This window comes from Andrographis paniculata, unplaced genomic scaffold, assembly GCF_009805555.1.
Source record: "Andrographis paniculata isolate CXL003 unplaced genomic scaffold, ASM980555v1 Contig95END, whole genome shotgun sequence".
Lineage (NCBI taxonomy): Eukaryota > Viridiplantae > Streptophyta > Magnoliopsida > Lamiales > Acanthaceae > Andrographis > Andrographis paniculata.
Genome location: NW_026137634.1, coordinates 253,473 through 273,233, shown reverse-complemented (window position 1 = coordinate 273,233; position 19,761 = coordinate 253,473). Strand labels below are relative to the sequence as shown.

General features: G+C 32.6%; 6 protein-coding genes across 7 annotated transcripts; 3 read left to right on the top strand and 3 right to left on the bottom strand.

The window, feature by feature from the left end:
* Positions 1–164: 164 nt before the first annotated feature.
* Positions 165–1,469, bottom strand: LOC127243550 (aspartic proteinase CDR1-like). Its single transcript, XM_051263636.1, has one exon. The coding sequence runs from the start codon at positions 1,467–1,469 to the stop codon at positions 165–167; it is 1,305 nt and encodes a 434-aa protein (XP_051119593.1).
* Positions 1,470–3,958: 2,489 nt separating this feature from the next.
* Positions 3,959–5,191, bottom strand: LOC127243441 (uncharacterized). The gene has a single exon (XM_051263456.1). The coding sequence runs from the start codon at positions 4,993–4,995 to the stop codon at positions 4,231–4,233; it is 765 nt and encodes a 254-aa protein (XP_051119413.1). The 5' UTR covers positions 4,996–5,191; the 3' UTR covers positions 3,959–4,230.
* Positions 5,192–5,744: 553 nt separating this feature from the next.
* On the bottom strand, positions 5,745–7,455 carry LOC127243547 (aspartic proteinase CDR1-like). Its single transcript, XM_051263635.1, has 2 exons — positions 6,714–7,455; positions 5,745–6,301 (listed from the first exon to the last, which is right to left on the bottom strand). Exons 1-2 carry the CDS (start codon positions 7,453–7,455, stop codon positions 5,745–5,747), a joined length of 1,299 nt encoding a protein of 432 aa, XP_051119592.1.
* A 1,901-nt stretch (positions 7,456–9,356) lies between these two features.
* Positions 9,357–11,283, top strand: LOC127243485 (probable serine/threonine-protein kinase PBL15). Its single transcript, XM_051263529.1, has 5 exons — positions 9,357–9,825; positions 9,953–10,088; positions 10,177–10,313; positions 10,401–10,524; positions 10,606–11,283. The coding sequence occupies exons 1-5, from the start codon at positions 9,391–9,393 to the stop codon at positions 11,031–11,033; spliced, it is 1,260 nt and encodes a 419-aa protein (XP_051119486.1). The 5' UTR covers positions 9,357–9,390; the 3' UTR covers positions 11,034–11,283.
* Positions 11,284–11,553: 270 nt separating this feature from the next.
* On the top strand, positions 11,554–12,171 carry LOC127243416 (late embryogenesis abundant protein 6). Of its 2 annotated transcripts, none has more exons than XM_051263418.1 (2): positions 11,554–11,708; positions 11,795–12,171. In XM_051263418.1, exons 1-2 carry the CDS (start codon positions 11,640–11,642, stop codon positions 12,035–12,037), a joined length of 312 nt encoding a protein of 103 aa, XP_051119375.1. In that variant the 5' UTR covers positions 11,554–11,639; the 3' UTR covers positions 12,038–12,171. The 2 variants fall into 2 exon arrangements, with proteins under 2 accessions (XP_051119375.1, XP_051119374.1); XM_051263417.1 differs by having other exon boundaries at positions 11,558–11,726.
* Positions 12,172–14,281: 2,110 nt separating this feature from the next.
* On the top strand, positions 14,282–18,756 carry LOC127243495 (pectin acetylesterase 8-like). The gene is made up of 12 exons (XM_051263548.1): positions 14,282–14,491; positions 14,729–14,811; positions 16,233–16,362; positions 16,482–16,561; positions 16,662–16,748; positions 16,850–16,974; positions 17,245–17,305; positions 17,406–17,459; positions 17,554–17,631; positions 18,114–18,219; positions 18,371–18,516; positions 18,584–18,756. Exons 1-12 carry the CDS (start codon positions 14,374–14,376, stop codon positions 18,683–18,685), a joined length of 1,170 nt encoding a protein of 389 aa, XP_051119505.1. The 5' UTR covers positions 14,282–14,373; the 3' UTR covers positions 18,686–18,756.
* The last annotated feature ends 1,005 nt before the right edge of the window (positions 18,757–19,761 follow it).

Sequence of the window (19,761 nt, the reverse complement as noted above, 5' to 3'; positions counted from 1 at the left end):
ACCAAAATAAATAAATAAATAAAGATTAATTAAAAAAATATTTCCCGAAAAACAACCTCATGCTTTAATTTATTCCAACAACACAAAACATAAAATAACACAAACAAACGAACAACATACTAACAGATCTTCAAGACTAACCAGCGCCGCCGCCGCCGGAAAAGTCATTGCCGGGAGCAATCCGCAGGCTGGAAGGTAACCTCCTTGTTCACAAGATCATACCCCACTTTATGATTCATCTGGTGCAGATTCCCAAATATCGCCATGTCCGATCCCCTCAAAATCGTCAAACAAACCACCGATTTCTCGACGTCGGCGAACACGCCGCCGGCCGGAATCACCACGTCCGCCCCACTGAAGTGCATCGTTATCTTCGGCTCCATCACCGGCGGCTTATAGCAGAGCCCGAAGTTCCCGCTTGACTCCCTCACGCGCTGCCCTTTTACAATTTTTTCGACGGCCGCTTCCAGGTGGCCGACGAAATTGTCGTCGAGAAACGTCGCCGTCGTGCCGGAGTCGATTATAATGTTTCCCGGCTGGGTACCGGTGGTCTCCGATTTGTAATATAATTTTTGACCGTCGACGGTAACGGCTTCGAGGGTTAGGTAATAGAACGTGTCGGGGTCTTTTTTGACGATCGGAGTTTTGACAGCGCCGGAGCCACTGAAGACGGCGGCGGCGCCGAAGCTTATCTTGCTGGTGGCGTTGGAGGAGACGGAAGTCAGGCAGTAGGAGAATTTTCCGTTGATCGAGTGGTTTAGCTGATTGATAATCGAAACGGTGCCGCCGCCGAGGCCGACGATCCCCGACCCGACGTCGGCGAAAGTTCCGGTGGTGTCGTGGCCGCAGCCGAAGATGGTTTTAGGGAAAGTGGCGTTTACGAAGGATAATGTGTCTTCCGACAGGTCGCCGGAGCTGGCGGAGTTGTCGCCGTAGAGGATGTTGTAGCGGCAGCGGCGCTTGGCGCCGCAGTTGGTGTCGCCGGCGGCGTTGCAAATGTCGGTTTTGCAGGAGATTTTTTTGTAGGTTTTGGAATTTCTAGGGTTAAAAATTGGGGAAATTTGTTTGTAGCAGCGGGTGCAGGGAAGACACTGCATCCATGTCAGGTCGCTGGCGGTATCGGCGATGCCGTACTGCTCCACCGCCGGCGTTCCGATGCTCACCTTCATTATATATTCGCCGCCGCCGGATTTTAGTGGGGATCCGAATAGTTTCCCTGTCGTTTTTGCCGAAGTCTCCGATTGACGAGATGCTAATGAGAGAATCGATTTGCGGTTTAAAGATCGTTGGATTGCGTGCCGGAGTTTTTCGTAGGGGTCGCCGGAATCGTCCCGGCGGATTAAGTCCAGCGTGAATCCACCATTGTTGGTCACCGGAGTTTCTGCAACTGAAGAAACCCTAAAAACGGAGAGAAATAAAAAAGGGTAAATTAGGAATTGGAAAATGGAAGTTTCAGTGAAGGAAGACATTTCGGTTTAATTTTGGGAGTGGAGATTTTGGGCTGAATTTAATTTATAGGCAAATTTTATGGATTATGAAAATGGGAAATATTTTAAAATTTATTGAGAAGTGTAACAAATAAATGGGAAGTTGGAAGGATTTTTTATTCATTACATTTAAAAGATTTCATATTTGGAAAGTAGATCTGTAAAATTGGGATAGAGATGTTAAATATTTGATAGTAAATATTATTATCATTCATGAATATAATAATAGTAATTCAGGGAAAAAGATGAAGTTTGTAATAATAAATTTATAGAGAGTTTTATTTATTTATTATTATTCTTTTTGATATTTGGGCATTAATTTAATTAAAACAGTACATTCATACTTACGCGTCTATAATGTAATAATGTTTCTACTTTCTACATAATAATACGTTAATTATAAATTGCATTTAATATATTTATTATAAAAATTAAGTGTTAGTTTAGATGCGTAAATTTGAATTCAAAGAAAAATTTTAAATTGTTACCATAATTTAAACGCGTGTTTACTTGTCATATTTTTGTTTTACTATTCCATTTTTTATTTTTTTCAAAATATCAAATTAAATAATTGTTTATATTTATTAATATTACATTGAATAATTATTTTAATTTAAAATTTTATTATTCAAAATTTAAGAAATAAATACACTGTTTATGTATAAAATATATAAAATTATATGAGTACTAAAAAAATAAGCGAATGTATTTAACATATTTTTGTATAAAAGAAATGGATTGGTTTGTTCTCATGGAGCAAACTATTATTAGTTTTTATAATTGTAAGTATTTTGGTTGACATACGGTATAAAGAATTGTAAAATTATTAGAGAGAATGAGATTTTGTATACAAAGTATGTATTTTGCTTTTATTGTTATATAAACATATATTGCTATTTTTTTATTATTCGAACACAATATATTGATTTTTTCTTGTTGTATGTATAAACTCCCATGTATATTATTATACATATTTTCACTTTTATACTTATTTGCATAAATATGTTTATATTAACATGTAAATAGTCTCTATATATATCAAAATTATTATCAATTATTATTAGTATACAATATTTATTAAATTATATAAAAAATAAATTTTTATTTTTTAAATGGACAAATATATATATATACTTTTCTTGTCTATTTGGTTCGCTTTGATTTTTCTTTTAGCCAGACAAAAATCATAAATAATAATGTTTTAGAATATAGAAATAAAATAGTAAAAATTTAAATAAATGTATTATGAAGATTTATTAAAAATTGATAAAAAATAAATGGATAAATTAAAAAAATAAGTGATAAATTAATTGTTATTTATTACTATAAAATTGTAAATGGATCTTTTATTGAGCAATATGAAAATAATATTGAAAATAATGTAAGTTTCGGTTGAATATATCAAATAATACATTTGCCCCAAATAAATAAAATTGTATGCTTAATATTGATTTTATTATGTAAAGTCACTTCAATATTTATATTGCTAATAATTTCAAATGTCTAAATACAATAAAATTATTGAATTATATATTGTTGTTGTAAAAAAATCGGCGAGGACTTAATCGGAATAGGATGTCGGAATTGATTTGTTCAAAAGATTTCCGACCTCTTCAAGAAAGGATCCGAGCTATCTCGCGATGATAAAAAAATAATGTAAAAATAAAGCTAATAAACAAAAAAAAAAAAGAAGGTTGAAAAATAAACTGAAATTAATAAAAAAAAAACCATAAAAATCTTGGAAAAAATTATAGGAATAAAAAATTATAGAGAAAAAATTAAGAAAAAAAAAGAAGAGGATCATGATAGAATGGCGTCTTGTGCTTTGGATCTGATGCTATTTATTTTGAATCTTCTTGAATAAAACTCCTAGCTTCCATCTGCTTCTTTTACCGCTAGGTCAACTTGATCACTGGGGAGATCAGGTCCGCAGGCCCACTTGCCGATCTGGACCTTCTGCTGGCTGCGAACCTTTGAAGGCTTGAGCTGTACTTGTACTGAATCAGCCCAATTAATTTTGGGAATGTACAAATATATATATATTGACAACGTGCAATAAAACAAGATTTTATCGAATCCTATTTTACATTTTGTAAAATCATAAATTGGCTGTTTAAATCGAAATCAAGGTTCGAACAACTTGGACAAGTCTCGCGGGACCAAAACAAAGTCGTGCTAGTTAGAGTGCTGATTAGAACTAGTCAATACAAAATAAGACCTAACAATATCACTAGTTTATGCTCCAACACAAACATTCGGATCTTTAAGTCAACTAGCTTGCATTTTGGCGACAAAAATAAACATATGAATTAAATAGTTCGAGAAAAAGAGATACTATGATCAATGACTACATTGTCTAAAACCTTAGACAGATAGAAATGCCACATCTTAAAAAGAAAGGTAACTCGATCAAGTCTAAACAATGAAACAAACTAAACAAAATGTAATAACCTCATCGAACCAAAGCAGCAAGACAGAACAGATTCATTAAACACTTTCATGTAAATATAATCTGCAATAAAGCCATATAATCTCACCCCCTATATTCATACCACATTGGCATTCTTCTACACTAAATTGAATCATTGGACATAGATTGTGCCATTCTAGTAAAAAACATGAAAATTCGACCATACAAGACTTATGCTTCTCATCATGATCACAGCATTGGATCAACATTGTTCAAGATTTAACATTACTTATGATTCTTACCACACTCAAGAAATCTTTCATCCCCCAAAGATCAACTGAATTTATGATTCTCATCATCATCACTCAAGATATCTTCAATCCCCGAAACTTCCATCCTCGCCGATGCCTGCTTAGCCCACTTCACAATTTTCTCAGCTTCTCTGCAAATTTTCTCCTCTTCTTCCATAGCCCGTCTGCTCATCTTCTTACTATGAACTGAGAAATTACTTAAATCAGTTAGAAGATCATCATCATGCTTCCCCCAATTCAGCCCCAAATCCAACCCCCTGTTCTCCTTCTTCCCTAATTTCCTCGACGATTTCTTAGGGGAGCACAAGAAACAACCACTCTTCACTGGCGGAGAAACAGACCTACTCCTAGTCGAGAAATCCGCCCAGAAATCAGGCGAATTTGATTTCCTCCCATTTCCCCCAATTTCAATTCTAGGGTTTCTGTTCACGCCTGCACTATCACAAGGGGGCGAGTTATTTTTCGAATCGGCGCATTTCGGCTTCGATGTAGGGGAATTTTCCGGAACTGAATCGGAATTTCTCGATGAAATCGGAGAATCGATTTTCTTGACGTCGCCGGGATCGGAGACGTGGAAACTTTTCGTTGAGGGTTTCGTCTTCGCTGCGGCGGATGGGAAGGATTTAAGCCTCGCGAAGCGGGCTTCGAGGTGGCTCGGGAGGCCGCCGGAATCGAATCCAGCGCAGTTAATGGCGGCCACCTGATCGAGAACCGTCGAGTCCATGGCCTGAGACAGCAGCTCGTCCACCGCCTTGTCCTCATCGCTGTCGGAGAAGAAAGCGGCCATTTGGCGGATACAGTCGGAAGGAATTACCGAAGTTTCGTGTGAATTCGGGGATGAAACTGGAGCTCTCCTCTTTGCTTTTTCTTTTGGGTGTATCTTTTGAAGGAATTTTCTTGAGGTGATGACGATGATGATGGTAAGTTCGTCAATGGAGTTCTAACGGCTAGCTCATGAATTCGGCGCTGATCGTCAAAACGTGGGATTTGTGGGACCGTTGCCTTCGCCTCCACTGTTACTGACATTTTTAAAGTTTTGCTGTTTGGTCATTCAAAATCTTGTTCTTTGGACTTTGACCCCTTCCACATTTGTTAATTCTTAACTACTACATACTAAATTATTTAAAATCAATTAGGTCTCATTTAGTTATATTTCTACTGACAAAAACTGACAAGGTCGAAAAGTTGATCCAAATTCAATACGGAGAATTCGTGCTTGAGTCTAAAAAAAAATATTCGAAAAAATTCAAACTGTGCCGAGGCTCGACACGATGATGAATCGGGTCATATCCGGACTTATGAATGTTAGGTCACATAGAGTCCGATCCGACCCAAATTTTGAAATAAATATAATTTTAGAAAACAAATAATTATATATTAAAAATAAATGTGTAATTTAATGGTTTAGTTTGTATAACCTTAGATATAAGGTCATGAGTCCAAAACGCCGGAACTATACTTTATAAATGTAGAAAAAGCTTTGATTTATTTAGGTGGTAAATCATCAAATTTGTATTACAAAGACGATACTTTAGTTTAGGCACAATCCATTGGTTCGAAATATACGATTGATTTTACAAGATCAAATCCAATTCGTACATCTATGGAATGAATATTTCCCAACGTAGAAAACTTTTCCTCCGTTGGTTTGAAAGTGAAACAGAACACTCGATCCTCGACCTCTACGAAATTGTACCTCGGCGGCAACACCAACTCCCTGTTTTCAAACAAGAGCTTTATGGACGGCGATATTAAAGACTTGCGGCGCCTATACTTCTCCCGGAAGCACAAGTTTGAGTAGCTGTTGGAGACACGAGGGCGTTTAATGTGATGTAGCATGGCCTCCTCCAAAGGTACATAGTAGTTGTTTATTATCGTCGAAATTGTTTGGCCCATGTCTAACATCAAAGCGTCTCGGATACGAGGCACGTCCATTTCGCGTGATGTGTTAGCTGATATCTCCATTTCTACGCCATTATAGGCGAGCTTAATTCCGACCAAGCTAGCGAGATAGTGTGGTACATCGGGTACTTGTATCAACGGGGATGAAATTCTTCCCGTTACCACCGCATCTTTGCCAAATTTCAACCTTCCTGTTAAAATTAAATACGAGCATACATAATATTAATTACCATAAATTAATGCCATAGTAACAAAAGTGAAAAAAAACAATGGATGAATGCCTAGCAATGTAGATCTAGAATTCTACGAAATAAATTATAGTGCACACTCCCATGCTACACTCAATTCAAATAATTGAAACTGATCTACATGAAATTTGATCATTAGTTCGATCAAATTGATCTGGATATAAGATCTTGCAAAAGATAATCAAGAATTTTACTACTTGAAATCATAATACACTCTCATGCTACATTCAAATCAAAGTAAAAATATATGTATACATATAGAGAAAATGCTAACTGAAGTACTGTTTTAAAAAAAATTTCTGTTGATGAACGTTCAAAAAATATGTACACAAAATATATATTGTACAATACATACCCGGTTTTCTAGAAGTATGCGGCGTTAGGCAATGCGCGAATTTGCCACCGACGGCATCGGCAAATTGTTGCACGAAGGATTCGCTAGTATATCCAAGGCCAAGCATCCCCGACTCACCGCCATCGACACCGCCTGAATTCCTCGTCCCGCACCCAAAAGCGAAATTATGAAACGTCGCTTTTGGGTCCCCATTACGATAAAATGATATAGAGTCAGATACGACAAATCCTGACGTCGAGGCCCCGTCTTCGTACCCTACCTTGTACGAGCAATCTTGGTCCTTACTCGTACAAGTCACCGTGTCGGGATCAAGTAGCAGGCATTGCGATTGCGGATCGCGACATTTTACCGGCGCAAAAGTGGTGCTGACCTTAGGGTTGTAGAAGGGAGGGTCTTGGCTGTAACAATCAATGCACGAACATTGGACCCAGGTGAGGTCGCTGCCGGTGTCGACAAGGAGCAGCTGCTCAACGGGCGGCGTTCCTAAGTAGACTTTTGTTAAGTAGTCGCCGGCCGAGAATTTGAGCCCGGACTGTACATCACGAGGTTGGATAAGGGAGTCACGTGCGATGGACCTTTTGAATATGTTTTGAGCGCGCTCGAATCGCGACATCGACGCATTGTACAGCGGCGACGACGGCGAGTCGCGGTGGAATATGTCAATGGTGAAGGCATTGATCGAACATGTTGTTAAAAGAATGTAGAAGAAGAAATCTAAGAGGTTCTTATAGGACAAATTCATTGTTCGATCGTACGATTATTGATGTTCTAATTTTATATTTTTTTGTTACATATTTATATTAGGATTTATTTAATGGGTGCACTCAATTTTGGGTTTGGAGAATAGGAAACTTTTGATCTATTTTGTTATTTTGTAATATGTAGTGCGTCTTAGTTGTTATGTCTATATATATAGCCCATTCATTAAATAATAGTATTGAACTAATGTTGAAACGTATAACAATATGGGAAACGTTTTAATACTCTTTTAAGTCATTTTATTAGTTTACCATATTACCATTTACATTGGATCGATTTTTCGATTTCGATTTTGATTTTGATTTTGATTTCTGTTCTTTTATTAAGGTAAGCCAATTTTACAAATTAGTGAGGGTTACAATAATTTTATTACTGCTATCTTTCTATTGTAATGCTTTTTTTTTTTTAGATGTCTTTTATTATTTGGACTCATATTTTTCAAATAATCTTACACAATAAAATTTCAAATTAAATTAAATGATTGTTTAAATCAAAATTCAGAATTACCCCGATCCAAATTCTTTGAACCATATACAAACAATACTCAGATTTCTTGCAAGCCACATGAATTATCTAAAATGTTACATACAAATTAATTTTGTTAAACACATTTCAATGAAAAAATTCATATTATTTTATTAAAAAAAGAGTATTCAATGTTATTTATTAATTATATTTTTTTGTATCTACAAATAAAAATCGTTGTTATATTGTGTTGGTTTGTCTCTGTAAGGTTGATTTAATTACGAAATAAATAATATTATTATGGAAAGTTATCATCAACACACGCAATTAAGTTCCAGCAATTTAGAAATAAACGGAAATTTCTGCATGAAGACAATCCCTATTTGACAAATCAACGTACAAACAAAACCTTATCGAATCGTATAAAACCAAATTTTCAAAAATTAATTAATATATAGCTCACTTAGTTGAGTGGTTGGAGCAGTTAAAGGAAGAATGTTTCTTAATCCTCAACGACACAGGGTTAACACATATTTTTCAAACTTAAAAAATAATTCCAAATGCTTTAATGAAAATATTTTAATTTAATTTAATTTAGTCATAAAAAATAGAGGAAACTATTTCGAGATGAAATAATCGAAGAAGACAAAGGTGATGACCATCAAAGCTGTGTTTCATTTTAGATTATTGCCATTGTAGTATTGAAGAGTTCAAAATAATAACTATTTTGAAAAAAGTACAATAAAATTTAATTTTATATATTTTTATTGTAAATTTTAAAATTTTTAATTCTGTTTAACTATATTTTCAAAAAATTTGATACTATTAACTAGCATTCGTTTTTTCAAAAAATATTATTTGAAATATTTTTTTGATGTAATATTATATCAAATACCAAGTTTTTATTATTTTTATTTTTTAAAAATTTAAAAACTTTTAAAAAATCTATATAAACAAAGCTTTTATTTTTCATGAAATGAAAAAATATATATGTCTACGTATAGATACAACATTTACTCAATCGGATTCAAACTCACTAATTCCTTCCTATGCCGTATTTAACATATTTGGGGGAAAATTTTAAAAAATAAATATTTTATTGAAAAAATAGAAAAAATTAAAACGTAGTTTGAATTTTTTAAAAAAATCTAATTAGTAATTAATAAAAATTAAGAGAAAGTGTTATAAAATTAACGACATTTTTTTAGTTTTCCAAATATAATAATAGAATAAATTCAATTGATCGAATGGAGACAGAAATTGTGAATAAATTTTGTGAATTAAAATGTAGTATTATTTATTTCAAGATGAACTATAGTTACAAGATAAGATTATTTAATCTTCATATACTAATTTAATCTTGGACCACATACACACCATAATCTTTCTATATGTATTCTCAAGAAAGTAACACAACAATCTTATCATTCTTCCAACTCCCCAAAACCCGACAATGAATGATCAAAAACCATCGAAGAAGCCGCAGCAAAAGCCATGGAGGCCCTATACAGCGAAGTGCTGCTCAACCACCGTGCGAAAACTTCCTATTTTAGGAAACCTAAGCCGATGTAAGCTTTCCAAAACAAAGCCAGCTAGGGAAGCAGAAGCTCCGGGGAAGGTGTCAATCTCTGATCTCAGCCGTTCATCTTCCATGAGGATCAACGAGGATCTTGCGCTGTCATTTGGCGCGGAGTTGCATGAGTTCCAGCTTAGTGAATTACGAGGTATCACACAGAATTTCTCGAGCAGTCTCCTTTTAGGAGAGGGTGGATTCGGGAAAGTTTACAAAGGCTACGTAGATGAAAGGTTACGGGAAGGCCTCAAACCGCAGCCGGTAGCCGTCAAGATTCTTGATCTTGAGGGCCTCCAAGGCCACCGGGAATGGCTAGTAAGAATAAAATTATTTACTTTGATATAATTAATAGATGTTGTATTGATATGCTGTTTTAATTTGTATCATATTTGGTTGTATGATTTCATAACATGTAATAACCGTGTATATATATGTTGTGAAGGCAGAGGTAATATTTCTAGGGCAGCTTAGGCACCCAAACCTGGTTAAGCTCATGGGATACTGCTGCGAAGAAGAAGATCGTCTTCTTGTCTACGAGTTCATGCCACGTGGCACCCTGGAAAATCATCTCTTCAGGAGTAATAATAGTATTTATTAATTTACTTATTCAAATTTGGTTTATATATGCAATTTATTAATAATGATATATATATATATATGGGCCAGGATTATCAAATTCATTGTCCTGGAATACCAGACTGAAAATTGCAATAGGTGCAGGCAAGGGCCTTGCATTCCTCCATGGTGCCGAGAAATCCGTCATATATCGTGATTTTAAGACATCAAATATTTTACTGGACTCTGTAAGTATTTTTGCTTAATTTTAATTTATTACATTAGTTGCTAAATAATACTCCATTGATTTATTATCGATTAATTATTCTTGTTAGAATTTCAACCCTAAGTTGTCCGATTTTGGACTCGCCAAATTTGGGCCGGGAGGATCGAACACCCACGTCAGCACTCGGGTAGTCGGCACGTACGGATATGCTGCCCCAGAATACGTAAACACAGGTAACATACGATTCATATACGACAATAAATAACTTGCAATTATTTAAATTATTTTCTTTTGTTAATTAATTTTACTTGTAGGCCACTTGACGACAAAAAGTGATATATATAGTTTCGGGATAGTATTAATAGAGTTGCTAACGGGTCGAAGGGCAGTGGACAAAGGGAGGCCCAAACCCGAGCAATATCTAGTGGATTGGGCCAAGCCTTATTTGACGGGCAATCGGAGCATACAGCACATAATGGATCCAAAGCTAATGGGCCAATATTCCTTGAAGGGAGCTAAAGAAATGGGCCTTTTGGCCCAAAAGTGTGTGAGCTTGAACCCAAAAGATAGGCCCAAAATTTTGACAATTATCAAAACTCTAGAAGGTCTTCGACATTTGAAGGACTTACCTAACAATTCGAGCCACCGGCCCAATTCCGGTAAGTCGGGCCCAAGACGAGGAAAAGAGAAAGGGTTTGGATGTAAAAATATTTCCGTTGAATCGAGTCACAAAAGAAAGTAAATTTGTAAATGATCGAATTTAAAATAACTAAGTGCTTTTTAATATAATGTATATATTCATTTTTCTAATTATTGAGGATCCGATTTTTAATTTGTTTTTAGTACAAGACAACTTATGTTAAAAATATATAGGCCAACATTACGGTGCTGATCGAGATTAATGAAGACCGAATTGATAATATATAAAAATGTATAACTACAACATCTAATATATAAATAAAAAATATATTATTCAGTGCGCATTTTTTTATAGCGACTAGCTTCCTGAATTCCTATGCCATCCAAATATATATATATATATCCTATAAAGATGTGGGGTTGATTTGTGAATATTATGAGTATGAATTGAATCCGTCTGAACCCTGAAGGCGGTGGTACTGAAGGAATTATATTTATCATTATCTTCGTAGTCAGTCAATGCATGTTGGACACGTGGCGGAAGACGTGGCGCTTGCTTCTACCGCCACCGCAAACCCCCCTGACATACAAATACAATACCCATATTATATATTCATCCAATCCAATCTCTATATTACAGCAAATTAAATGATCCAGAAATTGAGAATATTAGTAAAATCGATCAAGAAATTAGATATATAATTAAATAATGTATGCAGCAAAGCAAAAGGCGGCCGACGCCGGCGCCGTCGCCAAGGAGCACGTCGATATCCTCAAGGCCAAAGCCCAAGAAAAGGCATTTATATAATTTGTATAAATTAAATTGATTGATTAATGAATTGGTTGGTTGGTTGGTTGGTGCAGGCAGAGAGAGCTGCGGCGAGGACCAAGGAAGGCAAAGAAATAGCCAAGGAGGTAAGGAAAGCCAAAGAAGCCGAAGCCAAAATGGAGATGCACCAAGCCAAAGCGCAGCACTTGGAGGACAAGCTCCATGGAAAGCACCGCCGCCTCTTCGGCGGCCATCAAGCCGCCGCCGCTGCTCCGCCGACGGGACCGGTGGCTCCTGCCTTTCCTTACGGCGGACAGCCGCCACCACCGCCGATATGATCGCCTAAGTAATTAATTTAGGGTGATCACCAAAGAATTAATGTTATTCGTTAATTGTGCCTTAATTTGTCCGTTTTTGTAACTTGTGGGGTTTAATTATATTCATTGTAATGCATTTCTTTTGTCTGTTTAAAGTTATGTAATTATTATTTTTTTTTTATAATTTATAGAAGCAATTAGTTACAACATATATAAAAGAAATTGATAATTGATGAGTATACGCTGTCCCAAAGTCTTAAGATCTCAATCGTAAGAAAGTACGTTTTTAAATAATAAATAATTTCTACAAGTTTATTGTTTTATGATATTGTCGTCTTTTCCAAAATGAAATAAAACGTAAACAACATATGTATCAATGTTTGTTTACTCTAATTCGAAGGATTCTTCAATTCAAGGCAATTTTATTAAATATATATGTTTTAAGTAACACTACACACACTTTATAAATTATAACTATTGATTTAAATGTGTTAATATTATGGTTACATTAATTTTACTAAGATGAAGTGCAATTTCCTTTTGCAAATCAAATGTAAGCTTCTAAGACATTGATTTTTGTTGGTTTGTAAGACAATTAACTTCTCCTCTCTAGCATTAGTTTAGTCCGGAATACTTCATCATATTGTTAACAAGTATTCATTCCGTCAGTGAATTTAGTAGGTAAAAGAATATAATTACTAATTAATTAAAATTATATCATTCTGTTCTAAAAAATAATAATAGATTAACATTTAAGATAATTAGATAATTTAATTAAAATTTAAAATATAATTATTTTAAAGAAAAATAAATTAGGAGGAATAAACGAAAATTAAAAATAGACATTTTCTCTTCTCATATTAGTCTGGAATACTTCAAATTTTTGTTAACAATTATTTTCTCTTCTAGCATGAGTTTGGAATTTATTTTTGAACACTTACAAATTTACTAGGTGTTGATGTTAGCTAGGTAACAATTCATCACATTTTTCTATTTTGATTGTTCATTTAGTTTATTTCATTATTTTCTATATAGTTTTTTTGCGTTTACTCTCAATGTATTTATTTTAGTAATTTAGTAGGCCATTCTCAACCTATTTGCTTCTTTTATTAATATTTGTATTTCTTGTTGAAATAAAAAATATATGTAAATAAATCGTCTACCATGTTGGATGCAAAACGACCGTTTCACCCAAAAATTCGAATTATTAAAATAGAACATCATTAATATATTTATCCGCAAAACAGGAGTCCTAATAAATTATTAATAATAAAAGAATTATGTGAAAAAATAAGCAGATATATCGGGAGTATAATTTAAATTAACATTTGATTCAACTACGCTTATATATTATATAAATGTTAGAATTAAATTAGGAAAATAGTTATTAATGTTATTGACAAATTTATGCATTTTTTCCCCAATAAAATCATGATTTTATAGCAAGTAGATCTGTAAAATTTTTTACATGTAAATTTATATGAAATAGTATAAATTTAGGCAACGGCATGGATTGGGTGCTGAACCCATGCTGAACCTTATAATATATTATATATAATTACATTATTTAATTATATAAATTAGAGTAATTAAATTTTAAGCAATTCAACACATATGATGAAAATTTCAGCATATGATCCTTCTCCTTTAGGCAATTACTCTCTTGTTATCCAAACTTAATTTCATTTCTTTTTAAGTTATCATTCAAATATATTCTCGTTTCGTTTTTAAGTAAAAAAAAAAATATATATATATTTTTTAACTTTTTTTCTATCATATAAATTTTTTTTCTATTTTTACCGATTCTTTTAAAAACTCAGGCAGGCATAAGTTTACACGAAGGAGGGAGTAGTAATTAAGGCAGAATTAGGTGTTTGGTAATGCTCACTAATACAATAAATTTCTTTAATTTAGTGGATGTATATAAAAAAATCAACGAAATCTATCCAAAAATATTTAATCCAGACATGTTTTTTCAGAAAGGAAATAATAATAACAGCTATAAACATTCGATATCAATTTCTCTCTTTCTTTAAATGTCACTTTCCATTTTTCTGATTTCTGAATTTTGAATTGAGTTGAACAAATCTGTTCAAAAGTTTGATATTTATATGCCAATTTATGAATTAAATAATTATTAGTTAGTGTGGTATCCATATTGAAATCTACTTACTATATATCAATATACATATATATACACACACAGGCTATTGAAAAATAATTTAGTTAGATGTGATATTTAGGTTTTGCGATATTAATATATGTAAGGTTTGAAGATTATTATTTATTTTTTTCCCAATTCTTCGATTGTTTTGTAAATTTTGATTTTAGAAACGTGGGATTTATGCAGAGGAATAATGGATGGGAATTTGGTGCAAATGTTTGTGGTTTTTATTATAATGATTTTGGTGCGATCAGCTGAAAGCTTATTTGTTGAAATTACTATTCTACCAAGTGCTGTGGCCAAAGGAGCAGGTAAAATAGACAATTGTTTGATTGACAATTTAATTGAAAATATATTTTATGTTATGTGATGTGATAAAAAAGATATTCAAAATATTATATCAAATATTTATTAATATTATATAAAAAAAATTACTCACAAAATGCATCCAAAACATATTCTTGATTTATGCGTTTGATTGTTGAATTTTTTTTTTCTCTTTCTTTTGGGATTTCATATAAATTATATTTATTTTTGTACATGCACAGTTTGTTTGGATGGAAGCCCGCCGGCATATAATTTCGACAAGGGATTTGGATCTGGAATCAATAATTGGCTTGTTGATATTGAGGTTATTTTCATATTTTCTCTTTTGATCCCATTTATTAATTACTTGATTCGGTACGAATCTTAAGAAAAATTATACTTTCGGTCCAAACGGGCCTTTGGGGTTTTGTAATATTTCAAAAAAAAAATATTTTATAAGGTATACATACGATTACTTTTATTAAAATAGAAAATTAGAGTAAGACGGACAAAAATGGTAAAATGAATACTTGACAAAGAAAGTATAAACAAAAAAAATAATATTTTTTTACTAAAAAAGAAAAAAAAATTTGAATGACAATAAAAAGAAATGGACATAAATTTGGATGATATAAAGCTAATATTGAAGATCATATTCCCATTGTAGTTTTTATAAGATTAGTAGAGCCGTCAAAATGGGTTGTCGATATTTCCGATTTAATCTTCTTGTTCATAAACAAAATCATAAATCAAATAGATTCAGAGGTGGGAGTTTAACTCCGAAAGAAGCACTTCATGAAGCCTCACCTGAATCGCCCCATGTATCCTCCTGAGGAGAGGTTTGAGCCCGTCAGATTGGCTCGCTCTGCCTTACTTTTAAGGAGAGTTGAGTTGTGATTTTTTAAGCCCGTTAAAATGCGGGCCTAAATGGGCTAACCCGCATGGGCCGTGAGTTGAGGGTGGGTTAGCCCGCAGTGGGACGGGTTAGGCCGGGTCAAGTAAATATAATAATTAGTACTCACTCCTCTAACTAAATGTATTTTTTTACTATTTTTTTACTGTCTTATTAAAAAATTATAATAAAACTAATCAAATATTAATATAATAATATTTTTAATTTTTTTATAAATTACAAACATACCATTATAAATAAGTTAAGACGAATAAAATAAAATTTATATTGTCGTTAGCTTAAATAAATTATCAATATTGTCTACACGTTGTTTTTCTTCTCTAACTATGTTATTCATAATATTGTTATTTGTTTTGATTTTTCGTCATTTTTTTGTTCGTTTTTTATTTTATTATTTTATAATTTTACAAATTTATAAAATTAATTATGATTTATTTTTAAAATGAAGTATTTCTTATTATTAATTTTTTTAAATACACCAATTAATAATATTTAGAATTGAGAATTTTTATATTTTTTATTTATTTTAAAATATTTATTATTTAAATTCTACGATAAAACTATTTTTAGCTATTTTTAAATATTAATTCCGAAACTATTATAAAATTAATATTCTTTTAATATTTTTAAAAAGCCTGTGGGCTAGCCCGCTTAGCTCGCCACCTGCCGGTGGGTTGGGTTGGACTGATAAAATTTTGATTCGCCCTGCCGCCACAGGTTAGCCCGCAAACAACCCGCTTATTTGCAGGTTAGAGTGGATTGTGGGCCAATCCGCCCCACTAACCCATTTTAACATGTCTAAAGATTAGTAACACATTAATTAAATTTTGTAGGGAGGAGGGTGGTGCCATAATCTCACGAGTTGCTTGCAACGAAAGAACACTCGATTGGGTTCATCGAATCTAATGGATAAACAACGTGCATTTTCTGCGATTCTTAGCAATGAACAACAATTTAATCCTGGTACTATTACAATATATAACCTTAAAGATCACTACTTATGTATGTGTGTACTAATCATTTCAATGTTCTCTATAAACTAGCTAGCTAATGACATTGTCTTGATGTTAATTAAAATCAAGACTTCTACAATTGGAATAGAGTAAGTGTTCGATATTGTGATGGATCATCGTTCACCGGTGACATAGAAGCCGTCGATCCTGTAAGACATTTAATTTTACATTTCATCCTAAGATCGTCTATTAACTTTTATAACAACTTTCATGGTAATTTTTAATTCATTTTAAATTGAATGGTACCAGAAAACTAATCTTCATTACAGAGGGGCGAGAGTTTTTGTTGCTATCGTGGAAGATTTAATGGCAAAGGGAATGAAAAATGCCCAAAATGTGTGAACATCTTTTTCAGTGATTTTTCATATAATATTATAATATTTTTTTGTTACTAAACATTTTTGCTACTTAATATGCATGCTCGAATTTTTTCCTAGGTGATTCTATCGGGATGTTCAGCTGGGGGATTGACATCGATGCTTCATTGTGATTATTTCAAATCTCTTTTTCCTGCAAGGACTAAAGTAAAGTGTTTTTCCGATGCTGGTTTTTTCATTAATGCGTAAGAACTTTATCCTCTACTTAATTTATATATTTCGTTCAATTTTACTGATGAATTATATAAGTATAAGAATAATTATTACATCATTATATATTTTTATGTCACTTTGTATAAGTCACCTATTACTTGTCAATGTTGTAATTTAATTTGCTTAAGTTTGTTTTGTCCTAGAATGATTATTATGGGTTATCAAAGTAACAAGTGAACATACGAATGAAATAAAAACTATATCTACACATGACATAGCTTGTCTTATTTGTAAATTTATAGGAAAGACATCTCCGGAGGTCCCCATATCGAAAGATACTTCAATGATGTCGTTACGACTCATGTAAGAAAGCTTTTTTCATTTTTATTTGCAGAATATATATAGTCATTTCTCGACACCTGATGGTTTTGCTTGTTCTATATGATGGTTATAATAAATTCAGGGATCGGCCAAAAATTTGCCTAAGTCATGCACCTCAAAATTGAACCCAAGTCTGGTATAAATACATATCATTCAGTAATCTTGGTGATCGATTAATTATTATGTGTACTTATTTGTTGTGCTGATCGATAGCTTATGCGAAAATGCAGTGCTTCTTCCCACAAAACTTCGCCGGAGGAATTCAGACGCCTCTTTTCATTATAAATGCCGCGTACGATTCATGGCAGGTTTGTAAGTTTTGCGTATTAATTAAGGCATGCTTATTGAATTTACGACCAGAAAATATTGTACCATATAACATCATAGGAGATAAATATTTCTATGTAAGTCTAATAATATAACAAAATTTAATGGCAAGATTTTGTTGATTAAAATCCCTACTATATGTTTATTACACAATTTAATAAGTAATTTATAATATAAAGATAGATTAAACAAGCATAGTAAAAATATTGAATAATCTTTGTGTGTTCAGCGATATGTGTATTTTTCATAAAACCATGAATATTAAGCTTTAATTTGTTATCTATATGAAAACTTTTTAACATTTGCATTATTCATTAACAATATTTTTTTCAAAAAAGATAATAAATGTATTTTTTAAAATAAAATATCATATCAAATACTTAATCTTTTTATTATTTTAAAAGTTCTTCAACACTTTTATGTAAAGGGAGCCTTAGATTCTCTATTACAACGTTACCAACAGGTGAGGAATATCTTGGCACCCGGTGATGTAGATCCACGGGGTACTTGGCAAGCTTGTAGGGATGATATTACCAAATGTTCGCCGGCTCAGCTACAGACATTGCAAGGTTAGTCATAGACACAATTTCTTGGACACTTTTTTAGCAACACTCCTATGATATGCTTAATTATTACATGAACGGAGTTTATGGGATTATTTTTTTAGCTTGGAGATTTATGGGATGATTTTATTTTTTTACTTTTTTGCATTCTTTTTAGGATATAGAAGGGAGTTTATAAATGCATTGAATGGATTAGGGCGATCTATGTCGCGAGGTTACTTCATCAATTCTTGTTATACCCATTGTCAATCTGTCTTTCAAGATACTTGGTTTTCCGGCAATTCTTCCTCTTTAGATGGCAAGGTAATTATGCAAAATATTATTTATATATATATATATATATATATAACATGTAAAATTTTGTATGCAGACAATTGCCAAAGCGGCCGCGGACTGGTTCTATGATACAAGTCCATTTCAAAAAATTGATTGTCCTTATCCTTGTGATAAAACCTGTCACAATCGTATTTAGTGAGGCCAAGTGTAATCGACACATATGCATGCCGAGAAAATAAATTGATATCATTTCGATCAATTTGAAAGAAAGGGTTGAGATGTGTTTTTGTTGAAATATTGTCAAAAGTGTTGATGTTCTATAATTTACTAGATTATCAATTCAAATGGCTTCATTGATGGTGTTCATATTCAACATAGGTGAATTTTTTTTTTCAAAATTCTCCTCAATAAATATTCATGTTAATAGTCTAACTTACAAGTAAAATACTAAATATATAAATTTTTGAAAATAATTTTTTGTGCACATTATTAGAAAATTTCTAAAATTTTTAATCGGCAATCTTATTTAATTAATTGTAATGAAATTACTCTTATAATATCCACGCAGTGTTTACATAATAAAATTATGGATTTCTAATGCCCATTGACACACAATGTGGGTTCATTCAATAAGTTTTTTAATATTTTTTATAATATTATAATATACTATATATAAAAGATGTACTTGTAAAAAGAAAAATCAACAGTTACTTTTTATATTATGGACATATTTTTTGTACTTTAATTTAAACCATGAAATATCATCATGTATATAATTATATACATATAATCTAAACATACTTCGTGATAGCTAATTACTCTTTCTCTCTCTCTCTCTCTCTCTCTCTCTCTCTCTATATATATATATATATCTATATAGACACAGATTTACAGTCACTTGCAAGGTAGGTTAACTGTCTTGGGATTGCTTTTGTTACATGTGTAAGGATTGTTTGTTTTGTGCACTAATGTCGTATATATGTTGTGCAGAATAATGAAAATGCAATGGTTGCAAATGACTCTGGTTTACATGGTGATTCTGGTCAGGCCATCTCAAAGTTTATTTGTTGAAACTACCATTCTACATTCTGCTGTGGCCAAAGGAGCAGGCAAATAATCATTTTTATTTCTTATTTTTATCCCCAAAATTTGTGTTCATTTATATATGTAAATTCTACTACTTAAAACTATTTTATATCTTTGATGCAAATTCTAGATAAGGGAGGGACTAAATATATATTCATTAACAATAATTTTTTAAAAAATTGCAAA